General features: G+C 38.7%; 2 protein-coding genes across 2 annotated transcripts in view; one reads left to right on the top strand and one right to left on the bottom strand.

Moving 5' to 3' along the window:
- Positions 1–16,561, top strand: part of LOC149192328 (uncharacterized) — an 82,020-nt gene that overhangs the window by 23,075 nt on the left and 42,384 nt on the right. The gene's annotated exons all lie outside the window — the stretch shown is intronic.
- On the bottom strand, positions 12,458–14,749 carry LOC149192329 (uncharacterized). The gene is made up of 5 exons (XM_089406904.1): positions 14,398–14,749; positions 14,044–14,192; positions 13,725–13,824; positions 12,834–13,607; positions 12,458–12,492 (listed from the first exon to the last, which is right to left on the bottom strand). Exons 1-5 carry the CDS (start codon positions 14,747–14,749, stop codon positions 12,458–12,460), a joined length of 1,410 nt encoding a protein of 469 aa, XP_089263030.1.

Raw genomic sequence — 16,561 nt, 5'->3', positions numbered from 1 at the left:
ATAAGTTCCCCCTAGTAATGAGTTATCAACTTTAAAACACTCAAACACAAACAAATTTTCCCTAGTAAAGTTGTTTACACTCAAGCCCCATATGCATTTAGTAATGTCACTCAAGCACAAGTTTTTACTTTATGGCTCTGTGCAAAGCCTTGAGTGAATAGAGAAATGATTAGTACGTGATACACTATGATTCCAACTAGTGATCAAACCCTTGAAAACCCTTTCTGTTGGAAAATGTAACTAGGTTCGGTCTTTGTAATATTCTATGTACTATTGATTTCATGTATTTGATGTAAAAGAGAGAAAATTATTTGTCATTTTGTAAAGCATGGGGTTTCATGCTCAAAGTCAATTTGTTTTAGGTCAAAGCACCCATTGTGTGCTTCTAGGGTTTTGTCAGAGTCTAGGAGTCAAACGAGTCATTGTTATATGTAGTAAACCCTATTGGGCATTTTGTATCAAGTCAAAAGAATTTATTTAGAGTCAAAATGTGTCATAGTACCCCTCCAAGATCAAGTCGGCTTGCAGAGAAGAAGTCGACCTCATTAAGGGCAATTCATACTCCAAGGAAGCCTATATATAAGAAAAATTCGACTTCATTTGAAGGACATCCATCAAGTTTGATTAAGCAAGTTCGTTGGAGCAAGAAGGAAGACTAGAAGTCAAGCAAAGGAGGAAGATCTAAGGAAGAAGAAATTGAAGTCTAAACCCCAATTTTTGTGTCCTTTCTCTCACATGTGCGAAAAATAAGCTAGGGTTTCTGGAACAATTAGGACGAAATTTCAGATCTCCCAAAGAAGGTCAAAATCTATGATCTAAAGGCAAGGCATATCATCCACTTGACTAAGAAAGAAGAAGCAAACCAAGCAAAGAAGAAAGAAGCCTTAAAATAGCCTCTCTATCCCACACATGCAAAGTTGCAGCTACTGCAGGAGGGGCTGAAAATTGCAGACCTGCAGTGAAGGCCGAAATTGTTGCAGGGGGTCGAAGTTGCTAGAAGGTTGTCCTATCTTTATGTGGTAACACTTCTTTAACAGATGCCTCAACTTTTCCTATGTTGAGCTACCAACTTTGTCTTCACGTAAAGCTGTGCCAATCTTCATATATCATTCCTTTCTTGAACCAGGTCATCACATTTCTTGGAGATGATCCAAACTACTGTCCACTGATCGTAATTGTCATACATTAATCAAGGTTGATTGCCATATGTCCAATATCATTGTCATCATATCACTGTTTTAATGTCATATCAAGGTCATATCTAGATCAAGATCACTGCCCAAGTCTTATAGTTATATCACTGTCATATTGCTTTACATATCATTATTAAATTTGATCACTGTTCTGGGTGATTGTCACATTGAGTTACTCTCATACACTGTAACATCAAGCTTTAGTTGTACTGCTAAATCACCATATCTCCAGGTCTTGTCAACATTGTTTTTCACACGGAACGTGGTGCCACTGATTTGTGGTCGCCCTTAAAAGAATTTATATAAACTCCTATAGCGAGCCCCTAAAAACTGAGCCACTGTAATGTCATTCTCTTCCAAAGAGATCCATAATCATATTAAGTTGACTTTTATTAGATCCAGATTATAATTTCCAAGTCATATTTTCTTCACGGTTTAATTTTTATAGTCCATACTGTTTCACTGTATTTTATATGGTAAGATTACGTTTGAGCCATTGTAGCATTGTGGTCACAGTTTTCATCAATTGTGCGAGTCACACTGTAATGTCAATTTCGATACTACTGTGCAGTAATACAATGCCACACAGACTGATGCCATAGATGATGTTACATGATGCCATTTTGTAGTGGATCAGAGCATGTGATATACGTAGCATGCTAGATAAGCAATTGGAACTTGTGAGACACTCTAGATTAACTTTTATCAAATCAACGATGCGATGTGATTTCAAAGAACATGTCAATTCACAAAAATATGAATTCGAGCCATGGGACTATATATGCCCACTGTAATGAATTGTGACTGCTGTAACAAAATGCGAGTCATGCCTTATAATACAGTGCCCAGAGTACGAGCCATGTGAGCACCACTGTAAAGTGAACTAATGCGAACCATGATATTACTGATAGATACGTCAACTTTTGAGATCAATTTCATTGAGCCATCATAGGACCATGAGCTAATAGAGAGTGCGATTTTTCCACAAATACGAGTCATGGTAATGTAATGTCATATACAAGCGCAAGATCCACAACAATTCATATTCTGAGCTTCGAGCTTCACTGTAATTTGAGCTACACTGTAATTCAAGCTTCCAGCTTCACTGTATTTTGGGCTTTATTGTAATTCGAGCTTCAGTTGACTTAGAAAAAGCAAGTGCAATCTTTGAATCAGATGCTGGCCTCATAAACGACGCATGCCATAAAACATTATAATATAAAGTGAGTATGTGATGCCGAGCCATGACACTCTAATGCGAACCATTGCATATACGAGTTTCTGAGGTTATAATTGACCTTCACATCCAACCATACGATTTATGCCATAGAGAAATATGGATCATAATCGAACCACAGAGGTAGACCTTTGCATTATTATTGAGAATCTATGCGAATCATAATCGAACAACAAAATTTATGCCCAAAATTTTGTTTAATCCACAAAAGCTATAGCAATTTGTCAACAATAGCCACAAAGATGCACCAGACTTTGATTTAAATGCCAACATTGTGATCTTCATGCCTCCTTATACAATCCTCATGCTTTGATACCATGTTGAGAAATCGGGAAGTTTGTAAAATGATTTAGAATTCTCTTTTCATAGTGATTGCTTGTGAATTTAATTGGCTTCTTATTAATCTTTATTCTGATCCTTTCATTAAACAATTACGATAACATGAACATTAAGATCACAAAAACAAAAGATTACAAGATATAGGCTCCAAGCCAGGGCAAAACCCCTCCAAGGGGAAAGCCCAGAAAAATTCTCTTCTTATAGAGATCAAAATTGCGATATCCAAGACCCATGACCACAAAAACTTTGACCTCTAGATGCCAAGTCAAACCCTCCTTCCCAATAGATCCATCAATAAGAAACCAGCAACAAGAGATGTACCAAGTTAGAACTTACACAAATTCTAGTTCAAGAAGAAACTCTTTCTTTCATACTTCGACCCTCTTTTTCATCTCTATCCTTTCTATGATGTTTCAGACCAAAATTATTCAAGTGAGTGTGTCCAAATGAGCTCCATCTTCCTTTGTATTTATACTGTCTAGAGGGGTGCGAATAAACATGTCCTTTGGGGCAAGGCCGACATGACAAGTAGGTCAACTTGACATCTAGAGGGGTTTATGACCCAAAATACATACTTAAAATTCTTTTTCCGTTTTCTTTACAATAGATCCAAATAAGACTTTGACTCTTTGACTCAAAAACCTAGAAGCATGAGCCATGCTTTTTACATAAAATACATAATGGTACAAATTATTATGGCCGAAACTAGTTATATTTTCTAACAACATTCTCCCCATGTCAAGTACTTTGATAAGAATTAGCGAGATTTTCCCTGTGTCAAGTACATTGACCCGAATTAGGGAGAATGGTCAGGCAGAGGACTGACATTCTTCCTGTGTCATGTATGACTCGAAATTAGGAAGAATGGTCCTAGAGCATTAAGATCGTTTAGCATCATGCCTTGAATTACTTTGATAGAGTGTGGCCTTTGGCGATTGACCATGTGTTGAGATGTTGACCTGAAAAATGGTGGACCTAGAGTACTTGTATACCATGTGTAAAATAGACCCGAATTATGGTGACTAGTTGATGCTAAATGATGCACCATGTGTCTGAAGTACTGACCCAAATTATGGTGAGGTTATACCATAGGTCTGAAGTACTGACCCAATTATGGTGTGGATGTACCATGTGTCTGAAGTACCAACTCAAATTATGGTGAGTATATACCATAGGTTTGAGGTACTGACCTGAATGATTGTACCGTGCTGATGCTATTGACTTACCATGTGTCAAAGTTGTGTGACCTGATTATGGTAATTGGTTGATGCTACTGGTTTACCACATGTCACATTTGTTGACCCAATTATGGTAATGATTTGTTATAACCTTTTCTTAGAGAAATTTGTCAACATGAGAACATCTGGATAGTCATTATGAATACCTCCTTAGCAAAAGGAAGTGTTGAATTTTGTAGCTATGGCTGGTCTTCATAATTATTATTTTTGTCATTGATATATTTGTAAAGCATGTTCTTCATGCTACTGTCAAAAAAGAAAAATATATGACATGTTCTTCATGTTGGTTTTTAAAAGAAGAAAATTTGAATTTTTGGCTCCAAAGAAGCCATGTCGGGCCTCCTTCTAGTCAAGTCAGCCCCAATATAGACGTACCCATTTAGATAGCTAGTCTACTACATATATGAGGCATTCGACCTTTCCTCCAAGGACATAATTCCCATCAGTTCTGTTCGAGCAATTCAGATCTCCTGAGGCAACAAAAGAAGACGAGTCTGAGACAGATAGAAAGGACTTCTCTGAGGTAATGAAGTAACTAATCTGAGGATCGAATTTTAGAGGGTTATAGGACCAACTTTTAGAGGATTGCAGGACTGAATTTCAAAGGGTTGTAAGATCGAATTTTAGAGGCATGTTGCAGGAATGAATTTATTGAGGAATGTACAAGACCAAATTTCTGAATGGGTAGACTTATGACTTGACTAGGAGGCAATGGACCAGGTTTGACCTAGCTTATTTTATTGGTTAGATTGACCTTGTAATGACTAGGATGTCTAGGCATATCTATTATTGAAAAGAAGAATTTCTCTATTGAAAAGGTTGCTAGGTTTTCCCAGGGTAAAACTATTGTGTTCTTTGTTTGGCTGTCTCTTTATGATCCTAATGTCTATAGTTGAAGATCTTCTGTGTAATTGCTTTATGATGGAATTGAGTGAATGAAAGATTAAATTAAAGAAATCATACAAAGTAAATATCAGATAAGAAGATCTCAAAAATATCAACACTTGGAGGTTGACCTATTGTGATTGACCACCATAATTCAAGAAGATGCCATTTTAGCCCCTTCAAACTTAACCCCTAGTTAGCTATCGATGTATGTTATAATTGGGCCACTAGGAGGAAAAGGAGGTTCCTTTCTAGTCAAATGTATCTTGTTCCACAATAGAGCATAACAATTTGGGAGTGGGAGTGAGAGCATAACAAAGGGGGTTTAGCGTCTTTAGCAGTTTATTAGGCCAAAGGTCTCAGATAGCTCCACAAAGAGTGCCTTGTACTTGCATTATTTCTATTCTAGACAAAAGAGAGTAGTGCAACCTCACCTCCTAGCTGGGTTTTCTCTTGTAAGGGTTTTCTAGAACATATCTTGTGTTCATTGTGGTTAGTGTCTTATTGTGTTTTTTTGTTGTCTATTTTCCACATTTTATCTATTATATGCATAATTAGAAAAAAGTAATTAATAAATTTGGAATCGAAGGAAGCTAACCCTCATAATATAGAATTTTGTCTATTTTAATGAGATCTATTGTGACTGATTGCACAGTGGAATATCCATGACTGTTCATGAATCATCTTCAATAAAGCTTGATACCCCCCCATAATTGTAGGAAAACTCAACCAAAATAATCCTTCCACTTGGACGACTTATCCATCATGTACATTCTTAATCTGTCTTCAATCGCTTGGTTGACTCTCTTTGTTTTCCCACAAGTCTATGGATGATATGCTATGCTAAATCAAAGGAAATTAACCCTTATAGTATAGATTCCAGTCTATTTTAATGAGATTTGTTGTGACTAATTGTCCAGTGGAATATCCACGACAGTTTATGGATCATCCCCAATAATTGTAAGCAAACTCAACCAAATGTAAATAATCCTTCGACTTGGATGGCTTATCCATCACATACATTCTTAACTTGTCTTCAGTCACTTTGTTGACTCTCTTTGTTTGCCCATATGTCTTATGGATGATATGCTATGCTAAAATTTAGGTTTGTACCATTGTTTAAATAAACCTCTCTAAAAGTTTGAATTGAACTTTGGATATCTATCTAAATCAATTACTTTAGGTACTTCATGCAACCTAGTAATTTTTTGCATGTAAATTTCTTCAATAATAGCTGGCTTATGACTTAATTTCACTGAAATAAAATGGGGACCCTTTGTCAACTTATCCACTACTACCATTATTGAATCATGTTGCCTCGTGGTCTTGGGCTTGGATTGACAATCGTTATAGCAAATATGTTCGATGTCTGTGCTCAACCTTCGTTCTTTGACATTCCATGCACTTGGCAATGTAATCAGTCACATCCTTTTTCATTCAGGCCCAACAATATGGGCTTCTTTTTGTTGCAATGGTTTTTATGGGTATCCAAGATGCTTTGCATATGGAACTTTATGCATTTCTTTTAATACAATTCCTTAATTTTGGGGAATTAGGAACGTAAACTTTCTTTTTATGCATAAGTATTCCATCTTTCCCGAGCTTATACTCATTAAACTTCTATTGTACATCTTCTTGTCATAAGCTTTCTTTTACCTTTAGGTAATGTCAGTCTAGTCCATAGTTTTAAAACTCCGACTCCGACTCCGACTCCGACTCCGTCAAGGGTCGACTCCGACTCCGACTCCGACTCGGTATCGACTCGGCCGGCTCAATTTCAATGACTCGGTCGTTGTAAAAAATACATTAAATATTTATTTTTTATAAAAACACATAATTTTAAAGATTTTCATTCATGTTTCCAAATACACAACATTAGAATATAGATAGAAGACAACATATGATCAAAGGAGGCTCATGAATATATCCATTATATCAAAATGGCACCCAGTGCATTGTCCAATACATACACGATGATGATACAGAGATCAAAAAAAAAACACATAACCAAGGAGGCTATAAATGGCCTCTACAACAGAAGTCTGTGACCAGTACTACCGGCTAGTGAGTACTGCTAGAGTTGCCAACATCATCTGGCTCAGTATTACTTGGGAGCAGGAGCGAAAGTGGGGATCGAGAGCGAAAATGGGAGCGGGAGCGACATTTTCAGAAGCTCCTGGTTTGGGAGCGAATCTTAGTGGAGTTCGACAACCAATGTCACTAACATCAAGGTACATAGAGGGATTGGTGCTCTTGATTAAATACGAGTTCCATACCCTAATACATGACAAAATTCAATGGAAACATTGCAATCCTCCAATCCTGAAATCCTGAAAAACTGATAAGTCTGCTGGATTTTGAATGAAATCTAAAATTCTACTTTCTCCATATGAAATCCAATGAGGCCGAAACCACTCTCAAACATCCTGAGTCATTTCATGGTAATGTTAAAAATTTAAGTAAAAGGATGAAAATGAAGATTAAGGAGAATGTCACTTTTACTTTAAGAATTTAACATTACCATGAAATTTGAATAGCATATCAATAGTACAGAGCATTTGAGTGTGTTAAATAGGGTTTGGGAGGGGTAAATGGACCCCAAATAACATTTAACTAATTCATAAAACACATTGGAGTCCAAACCAATCAGCAAACACCTTAAAAAATCATTAAAAAATTGTTAAATCGCTGTTTTACTGGGGTTACGGGCCGCTGTTTGTGACTCGGCCGAGTCAGTATGGAAACGGCCGAGTTGGCCGAGTCAGCCATGACTCGGCCGAGTCATTCAATGACTCGGCCGAGTCATGGCTGACTCGGCCAAACGAGCCGTTTCTTCTACCGAGTCACTCCTGTGGGCAACAAAACGGATCAACTCGGCCGTTTCGGTTTCGAAACGGCCGAATTTTAAAACTAGACTCTAGTCTGTAACAACAACATTAAAATTCCGCCCTTTAAATCTTAGCTATGCATACTAATGGCTATAGCATGCATGGTATGTAATGAACAACTTTATTCTCTTTTCCTTTGATATGCTTGATATCAAAGTCATTATCACTTAAAAATTCTAGCCAATTTGTTTTCTCGGGGCTTAAAGTTGGTTGTTCAAACAAATATTTTAGACCACTATGGTTGTTTTTCAATTCAAATTTTCTCCTCTTTTAAGTAATGCCTCTACATTTTTAATGCATGTACTATGGCAGCAAGCTCAAAGTCATGTGTGGCATAATTCCTTTCATGTTCTTTAAATTCCGTGGATTCATAACTAATAACATGCCCATTCTGAGTAAAGACTCCAACAAGTTATTTGTATGCATTTGTGCATACCAGAAAGTTTTCATTTGGATCTGTGATTTTCAGAACAGATGCATTGCTAAGTATTAGTAACTGTTAATTGTTGAAAATTTTCTTGATATTTTGTTCACCATTCAAAATTAGTTCCCTTATTTTGTAATGAAGTGATGGGATGAACAATCTTGGAGAATATCACTATAGACCTCCTATAGTATCCAGCTAATTGTTAGTTTTTGGTAGCATCGGATGTGCTCTAGCCATGCAAATGTGTGGAGAGGCTAAGGCACATGAGTTCTAAAGAACCCAAAAACCGTTTGGTGAAATTCCACCCGGATTGTATTTTATTAAAATAATTGATATTTTTAATGGGGTTCCTAATTCTAAACTTAGGAAAATTAAAATATTGATGGGTATTAATCAAAATATGGGTGAGAATGATCTAGAAGGCAAATCAAGTCAAGTTTTAATCTTAGCCGTTGATTAGGGACTTAATCTCGGCCGTTGAAGTCTCAACAGGAAAAGTATAAGGAGGCTTGGAGTTCATTTAGAAACACACAAAGAGATTGAGGAAATTGATTTTCTGAGGTGAGAAGTTCTCAGGAGGGAAATCGATTGGGGAGATCTTGCAGCAGAGGGGCAGTGAGAATTCGGGAGAAGGACTTTCCGGAGAATACAAGGCAGAGAAAGGACAAAAGATGCCCAGAGGAGGGTTGACGTTGACCTACGCAGTGCTGACGCAGAGACAACGCAGTCAGTTAGGGGAAGTCGACTTTCTGCAGAGGGAATTCGAAGTTGAGGTTCCGGAAACCAGGGTGTGAGATTGGAGGCAAAAAAGTCTATTTCTCAGCCAGCAGAAGATCTAGAGCAGAGAGGCAGCGTAATACCCCGGAGGGGTGACGCAAAAGTTGCCCAAGGTGACGCAGTTTGACACATAGGCCATCAGAAGGTGACACCGAGCCTCCCACAACGGAGGACCAGTCACTGATTCTCCAGTGACAGGGTGAGATCATTTCACCTATCTTTTGTCTAGTATTTTCTCTGTAAATGATTGCTACTTGAACAGCCTAGATTTGTTTTCAGAATTTTCTCCTGCATAATAATAAACCCTCAAAGCTGCTGCACCGGTTTTCCCGCATTGGGTTTTTCCGGGGACTATTTTGTCCAAAAATAACTGTGTCCTATGTATCTTGTTCTTTGCTCAGTGTTCTGTTTCATGTAATCAAATTTAAGTAGTGTAGGCTGCAGAAGTAATTTGCTTCAGTATTCAGAAGAATAACTCGATGAATGTAATTAAAATCAAGTAGGTGAAGTAGATTCAGATTTGCTGCAGTAGGGGTTCTTGAGGATTAAGAATTTTCACATGGTATTAGAGCGTTGATTTTGAAATAGGAAGAGTAGATCCAATGCTGAGCAGAGAGGCCAATAGCTGCTTTTGGCAGCAATTCGAATCCCCTTGAAGGGATTGCGCAGTCCTTGCCAGGAAGCAAAGATTCCGAGGAAATCTCTCTCTGAAAGAGTCGATAGAGAGGTACGATTTCCAGCTCGTGAGTTTGCAGACGCAGAGGGAGTGACATAGAGCCTCAGCGCAGTGCTTGAAGGGCACAGTTTCTGCTGGGGCAGAAATCTGTCGGAAAAGAGCGAAGACACATAGAAGGGGGATTTTCTCGTTAGAGAACTTTTTGCCAAAAAGTTCGAATTCTCACTTGCTGGGCAGTAGTGTTGAGCAGTGACTAGAGGAGTTAGTTCGACAGTTGGACATTGTTGCTAGAGCACTTTCCTTGCTAAGAGGGAGTGTTAGTTTTTGGTAGCATCGGATGTGCTCTAGCCATGAAAATTTGTGGAGAGGCTAAGGTACATGAGTTCTAAAGAACCCAGAAACCATTTGGTGAAATTCTACCCGGATTGTATTTTATTAAAATAATTAATATTTTTAATGGGGTTCCTAAGTCTAACTTAGGAAAATTAAAATATTAATGGGTATTAATCAAAATATGGTTGAGAATGATCTAGAAGGCAGATCAAGTCAAGTTTTAATCTTAGCCGTTGACTAGAGACTTAATCTCGGTCGTTGAAGTCTCAGCAAGAAAAGTATAAGGATGCTTGGGGTTCATTTAGAAACACACAGAGATATTGAGGAAATCGATTTTCTGAGATGAGAAGTTCTCAGAGGAAAATCGATTGGGGAGATCTTGCAGCAGAGGGGCAGTGAGAATCCGGGAGAAGGACTTTCCGGAGAATACAAGGCAGAGAAAGGACAAAAGACGTCCAAAGGAGGGTTGACGCTGGCCTACGCAGTGCTGACACAGAGGCAACACAGTCAGTGAAGTGAAGTCGACTTTCTGCAGAGGGAATTCAAAGTTCAGGTGCCGGAAGCTAGGGCGTGAGACTGGAGGCAGGAATGTCGATTTCTCAGCCATTAGAAGGTCTAGAGCAGAGAGGCAGCGTAATACCCAGGAGGGGTGACACAGAAGTTGCCCAGGGTGATGCATTTTGATGCAGAGGCCATCAGAATGTGACAGAGCCTCCTAGAGTTGAGGATCAGTCATTGATTCTCCAGTGACAGGGTGAGATCATTTCACCAGTCTTTTGTCCAGTATTTTCTTTGTAAAGGATTGCTAGTTGAGCATCCTAGATTTGTATTCAGAATTTTCTCCTGCATAATAATAAACCCTCAGAGCTGCTGCACCGGTTTTCCCACATTGGGTTTTTCGGGGTACTATTTTGTCCAAAATAAACTGTGTCCTATGTATCTTGTTCTTTGCTTAGTTTTCTGTTTCATGTAATCAAATTTTAGTGTAGGCTGCAGAAGTAATTTGCTTCAGTATTCAGAAGAATAATTTGATGAATGTAATTAAAATCATGTAGGTGAAGTAGATTTAGATTTGCTACAGTAGGGGTTCCTTGAGGATTAGGATTTTTCACACTAATCCCATAAAAGATCTTACTTTTGAAGCATTTTTTGGTGCCGACCATTCTCTAATGGCGTCAATCTTCTCTGCTATGCCTTCCTATGGAATGATGTGCCCCAAATAGTGAATTTGCTATTGGGAAAAAGAGCACTTGCTTTATTTAGTTGTCTAAAGTCAATACACAACCTCGATGTTCCATCCTTTTTTCACAAAAACTGTTGGTGCTCCCCAAGGTGAGATATTTGGGTGCATGTACCCCGAATTCAACATTTCTTATAGTTGCATTTGTAATTCTTTTAACTCTGGTATGGTCATTTTGTAAGGAGTCTTTGATAATGGGGCAATTTTGGGCATTAAATCAATAGAGAATCTTTCTTTGGTGGCAAACCTGATATTTTTTCAAAAACATTCTCAATCTTCTACAACATTAAAAAATTCTCAAGGCTTGGCCCTTTAGTCTTGTTTGGCTCTTATACATGCGCTGTGTACAATTTATGTCCTTTCTCGAAACATCTCTTCAACTGCATTTCCCTTATGGAAATGGATCTTGGAATTCCTTGTATATATCTTTGCTTTCCTTCTTCATCAAGACAAGTGAAAATCTTGTTATGGCAATTTAAGATAGCATAATGCTTGTTCAACCTATCCATTCCAATAATGATATCATATCATCCCATTGCTATGGTATTTAGATCGACATTTCTATTCACTCCATTTAGATCTATTGGATAGCCTCTCACAATCTCATTGATCCTTCTTTTGGTCCGAATGGCTAGCTAAATCAAACATGATCTTTCATGTTGGCTTTTCATCAATTGAAATTTATCCACTATTTTAAGATCAATTAAAATATCAACAACCTAACTTATAATATTACCTTCCAACTCAATCATATGGGATTGATGTTTCGCCTATCGATTTTTTAGCAATGTTTCACCAAGGTTCTGGGACGAGGAGGCGAGGGAGCGGCCTATGCAAAAGCTCCCCACCAATTTTTAGGAAACGTGGGGGGACGTTAGGGTCTTAAAAACTTATAAATATAAAATATAATTTATAAATCGATGAATCATATAACTGAAACAAATTTAAAATGAAAACTTAAAAGCTGCAAAGTATGATCATTGATATGAATATCATTATCATATAAATTTAAAATTATAATTTATAATCATACATCATACATTATGATTAATTTATTAAACCATATTGATGTTCCACTTCCTACCATGAACATTGAATACTGAATATTGACATAAAATTATAAAAGTCAAGTCTGATACATCAAGAGTCAAAATTTTATAGAGTCAGAATAACATAAAAACATCAACATATCAAAAGATAAACGAGCATAGTTTTGCTCAAACCTCAAGGTAATGCCCCGCTAGTCTTGCATCCAGTTGCTGCATGAATAAATCAGGATCAACCATATCACCATCTGAATCTGAATCACTAGCATTCTCAAACATGCTAGGTGGCACACCAACCAACCCCATCTATCTCTCATCAAGTCTCTCCTCCATATCTACATGTGCATCATCCTCTGGATCAACATCCCATCGTGTTGCTGGTCCCTTCAAATACTCATGTGTCTTCCTATTCTCAAGATGTAGGGCACTATGCACAACAACTAACTTCTCCGCTCTTTTAGAGGTAAGCTTGTTCCTCTTGATAAAGTGGATGAAGCTATATGTGGACCAATTCCTCTCCGCTGCAGAGGAACTAGCAATCTGAGACAACAAACACATAGCTAGATGTTTGAGCTCTGGAGCACCATCCCCATGCATCCTCCACCAACCAATCTGGTCATCTTGGGCTAGATCTATGCGATCTGCCCGAGCACCATGTGTGTTGAAGGGGCCACTAAGAGATGCAAACTGAACAAATTGTCTTCGAAATCTTTCCCCTTCCTCATTGTACATCTTTGCAATTGCATCTAGGAAGCCATTCTTCACCTCAAGATCATCAATAGGAGTCACCCTCCCAGGTCTTTCAACATACCATTTTGGGTTTAATGCATATGCTGCCATGTGCAAAGGTGTGTTCATGCGATCCCACCTATGCTGAGTGATGGGTTGAATCTGGGATGTATAGAACTCTAATGAGGGCTCCCTCTGTTGAATGGCTGCCTTCACACAACCCAACATGCTATCAAAGGTCTCATAGATTTCTCCAAGACTAGGAGCATTTGAATCAGTGTAACGAATGACCTTCACAATCGGGCCCAAGAATGATACCAAATAAGAACAATCTGCCCACCAATCATTGTCCAACCCCTGAAGCTTGACCTTCCTCGTGTCTGTCTTTGATTCTGACCACGTTCCCCACTCTGAACTCACAACCAAGGATTGTAGAGGTGCTTGTACCTCTAACATCCTCTCCAATAAGAGAAAATAGCTAGCATATCTAATATCAGTGGGCTTGAGGAATTCCTTCCTCGTGTGAGCCCTGTACATGGCTAAGGAGGTGTGGTGGTTGCAGATAAACATCTGCATATCTCTTGCAGCTGTCACCAAGTCTGATATCCATTGAATCTTGCCAATGTCCTTCAGTGCATTATTGAGTGCATGCACACAACAAGGAGTCCAAAAAATATGTTAATACGTGCTTTGAATCAATAACCTAATTGATCTACAAATTGCTGTTGCATCTGTCACAACCTGCACCACACTATCAGACCCAACATCCTCTATAGTTTCTCGAAGAAGCTCAAATTGGAAAGATGCATCCTTGCGCTTTCCAAAATAGTGAACAGCTTTAAGAAAGAATGGACCTTCTGAAGATGTCACTATGATGTTGATTAGTGGGCGTTTTCGGATGTCAGTCCATCCATCCATAACAATAGAGCAACCAAACCTCAACCATGTTTGTCTCATTCTCTCTTTTTGCACATTAATTTTGGACACTTAGCTATCTAAAATTGTTGTTCATAGCTTATGTTCTCTGGGTGGTACATATGAAGGCCCTATTCTTGCAATTGCTTGGACCATTTCCTTATAATAAAGAGAACGAACAACATGGAAGGGAATTCCATTGGCAAAAAGAAATTTGCTAATTGCATCATCTGTGTCATCTCGATCTAGAATGTTGTACATCCCAGACACTGTAGCACCCATTGCACAAGAACGAGATGCACTAGTAGAAACCTGTCCTTTTTGATAAAGCACTGGATGGAGGAATATTTGTGGATGGATCAACATGTCTGCTAGAAAACAATCCTTTTCTAGTGGCTGCCCTTTCTAGCCTCCAAAGTTTCTCTCTTTGAGCTGAATTCAGTTTATTTGAGGGACACATATTGACTCCTTTACCTGTAATAGCCAAATTGTGTTGCTTCACCCTGGTATAGTTGCCAACAAAGTGATGCCCACAAATATTGCAGACCCAATCACGTGAGCCACCACCAACTTTTGGATTTTTTTTCGGTAGTTTGGTTACATAGATTAGAAGTGGTTTTAGAGGATTAAATGTCCCCTTTGCAAATTTTTCCAGATCTCTTGGTGGGCCTCCAGAATCTACACCATGCAAAGGCCTATTCTGATTTCCAGTTCCTGCCCTCCTGTGACTGCTTTCAATTTCTATTTCTTCTTGGGCATCATGTGACTCACTACCACTGTAGCTGTTGTCACTGTCGGTGTCCTCACTGTTCCTAGAATAACTCATGGTTGTAAGTTCAATGTAACTTGTAGGCTGCAACAAGGGTTCCAGTTTACTGTTTAAATTTAAATTTTATTTTTAATAAAAAAATTATCGCATATGCATATTGATACACAATGAAAATAAATTAAAATACAAATTTTTAATTTACTATTGACTGTGTAAATTTACAAAAAACAGTAAACTTAAAAGGTTGTCCAATGTCACTGTATTTTTTTTTTTTTGTAAAACAGTAAATGTTAAATTTTTTATTTTTCTAACTTTTTTTTTTTTAATTTTCGAATTTCAGACTTTCAGTATTGTTGACCGTGTAAAACACTAAAATGATTTTAGCATTTTACATAGTCAACAACACTATGAAATTCGAAAATCAAAAAATAAAATGAAAATAATAAATTTTTAACATTTTTTATTTTTTTTTATTTTATTTATTTATTTATTTATTTTATTTTATTTTATTTTATTTTTTATTTTTTTTCTGAATATGGCTACTTCTATATTAATACAAAAATATTTTACACAGAGGCCTTGACCTCGTGGAGCTAGCCCAAAATTGCGGCATGATTACAAGCAAAGCATATCTGTATGCCAAAATCCAGTAGAGTATTGCCCTCAAGAACTGTAGAGAGCCTGGTCATGAGTAAGGCAAAAATACAGAAAACCCCATAGTTGTACTCGGAATTGAGAATTAAACCGGTGCTATACGACAACCAAAACAGTGAAACTAGACTTGGTAGCTGTGACCAGCTACACGACAACCCATAACTGAAAACAGAGGTAACTATGACTGTGACTGAAATTGGAAACTGAAGGCTGGCAGAATGCCCCTTTCGTATGAAAAACTGGCAGCATGAGCTAATGCATTTGTCAACATATCTAGGACAATGATGAGTGAACCTTCTCGAGCTGGCTGAAATCCAAGAAAACCAGAAAGAACCAACCTGATTAAGCATCAGGAGAGGGATCAGGCGGCTCCTCGGTGATGCGGCATCCATACTTGTAATCATCGTCGTCATCAGAGGAGCTCGCCTGATTCTTCATGCTTTGAGAAGCTTTGCCTTTACCAGAGCCTGAAGCTTTGCTCTGATCGAGGTTTGTCTGGATGGGGCCTGGTTTGTCTTCCGCCGGCCTGTCCGAAGTCGCTCTGAGGGAACCAGCCCCTTGACCTGAATTGAGCTCGCTAAGCTCAATGGTGACCGTGGCCATAAAGGAAGAAGTGCCATGACTGCAGGGGAAACGTAACCGAGCGGCATTAGTCATGGATTGGAAGGAGCTCGGAGCTATTATCTGTAATCCTCTGCCCCTACCCCGTCCACTCCGAGTAGCAGGGTACCTGTCTGAGCGAAGGTCCGGGCAGGAGGTTGAAGAGTCTGTCGTGGAGGAGGCAGCCTGGCGCCCAATTTGCCCGCGAGAGCTGCCCCTTCTGCAACTCATCCGCTGTCGCAGTTTCGGCATAGCTGGAGGGGCAGGATGATCCTGGCTTCTTGGAAGACGAAGGAAGCAGTGAAGGAAAAAAACTAACTTGGCTTCAGTGCTCAAGGCAGCAAGCTGGTGGCAAGCAAAAGAGCAGGGGAAATAGAGGATGGCTTGAGGGCAAAGCCCGAAGCTCCTCCAGCGAACCAGAGCCTGGTTTACTCCTGAGAGAGGCCGAGAACAAACCGCTGCAACTACAATGGAGGAGGAGCCAGAGCAGGGGGGATAAACGCGTTTATGGCAAGTTAATAGCGCCATGATCAAGAAATTAACCTGCGTAAATGGATGTACTGGCGTCATTAAAGTCTCATTAAGCTGGACCAGAGGAGGAGTTATGACCAGAGC

Source organism: Pinus tabuliformis, chromosome 2_2 (genome assembly GCF_031772625.1).
Source record: "Pinus tabuliformis cultivar Carrire ecotype Pingquan chromosome 2_2, CPIR1, whole genome shotgun sequence".
Lineage (NCBI taxonomy): Eukaryota > Viridiplantae > Streptophyta > Pinopsida > Pinales > Pinaceae > Pinus > Pinus tabuliformis.
The sequence above is the reverse complement of the archived record's forward strand: the minus strand, read 5'-3'. Positions and strand labels throughout refer to the sequence as shown.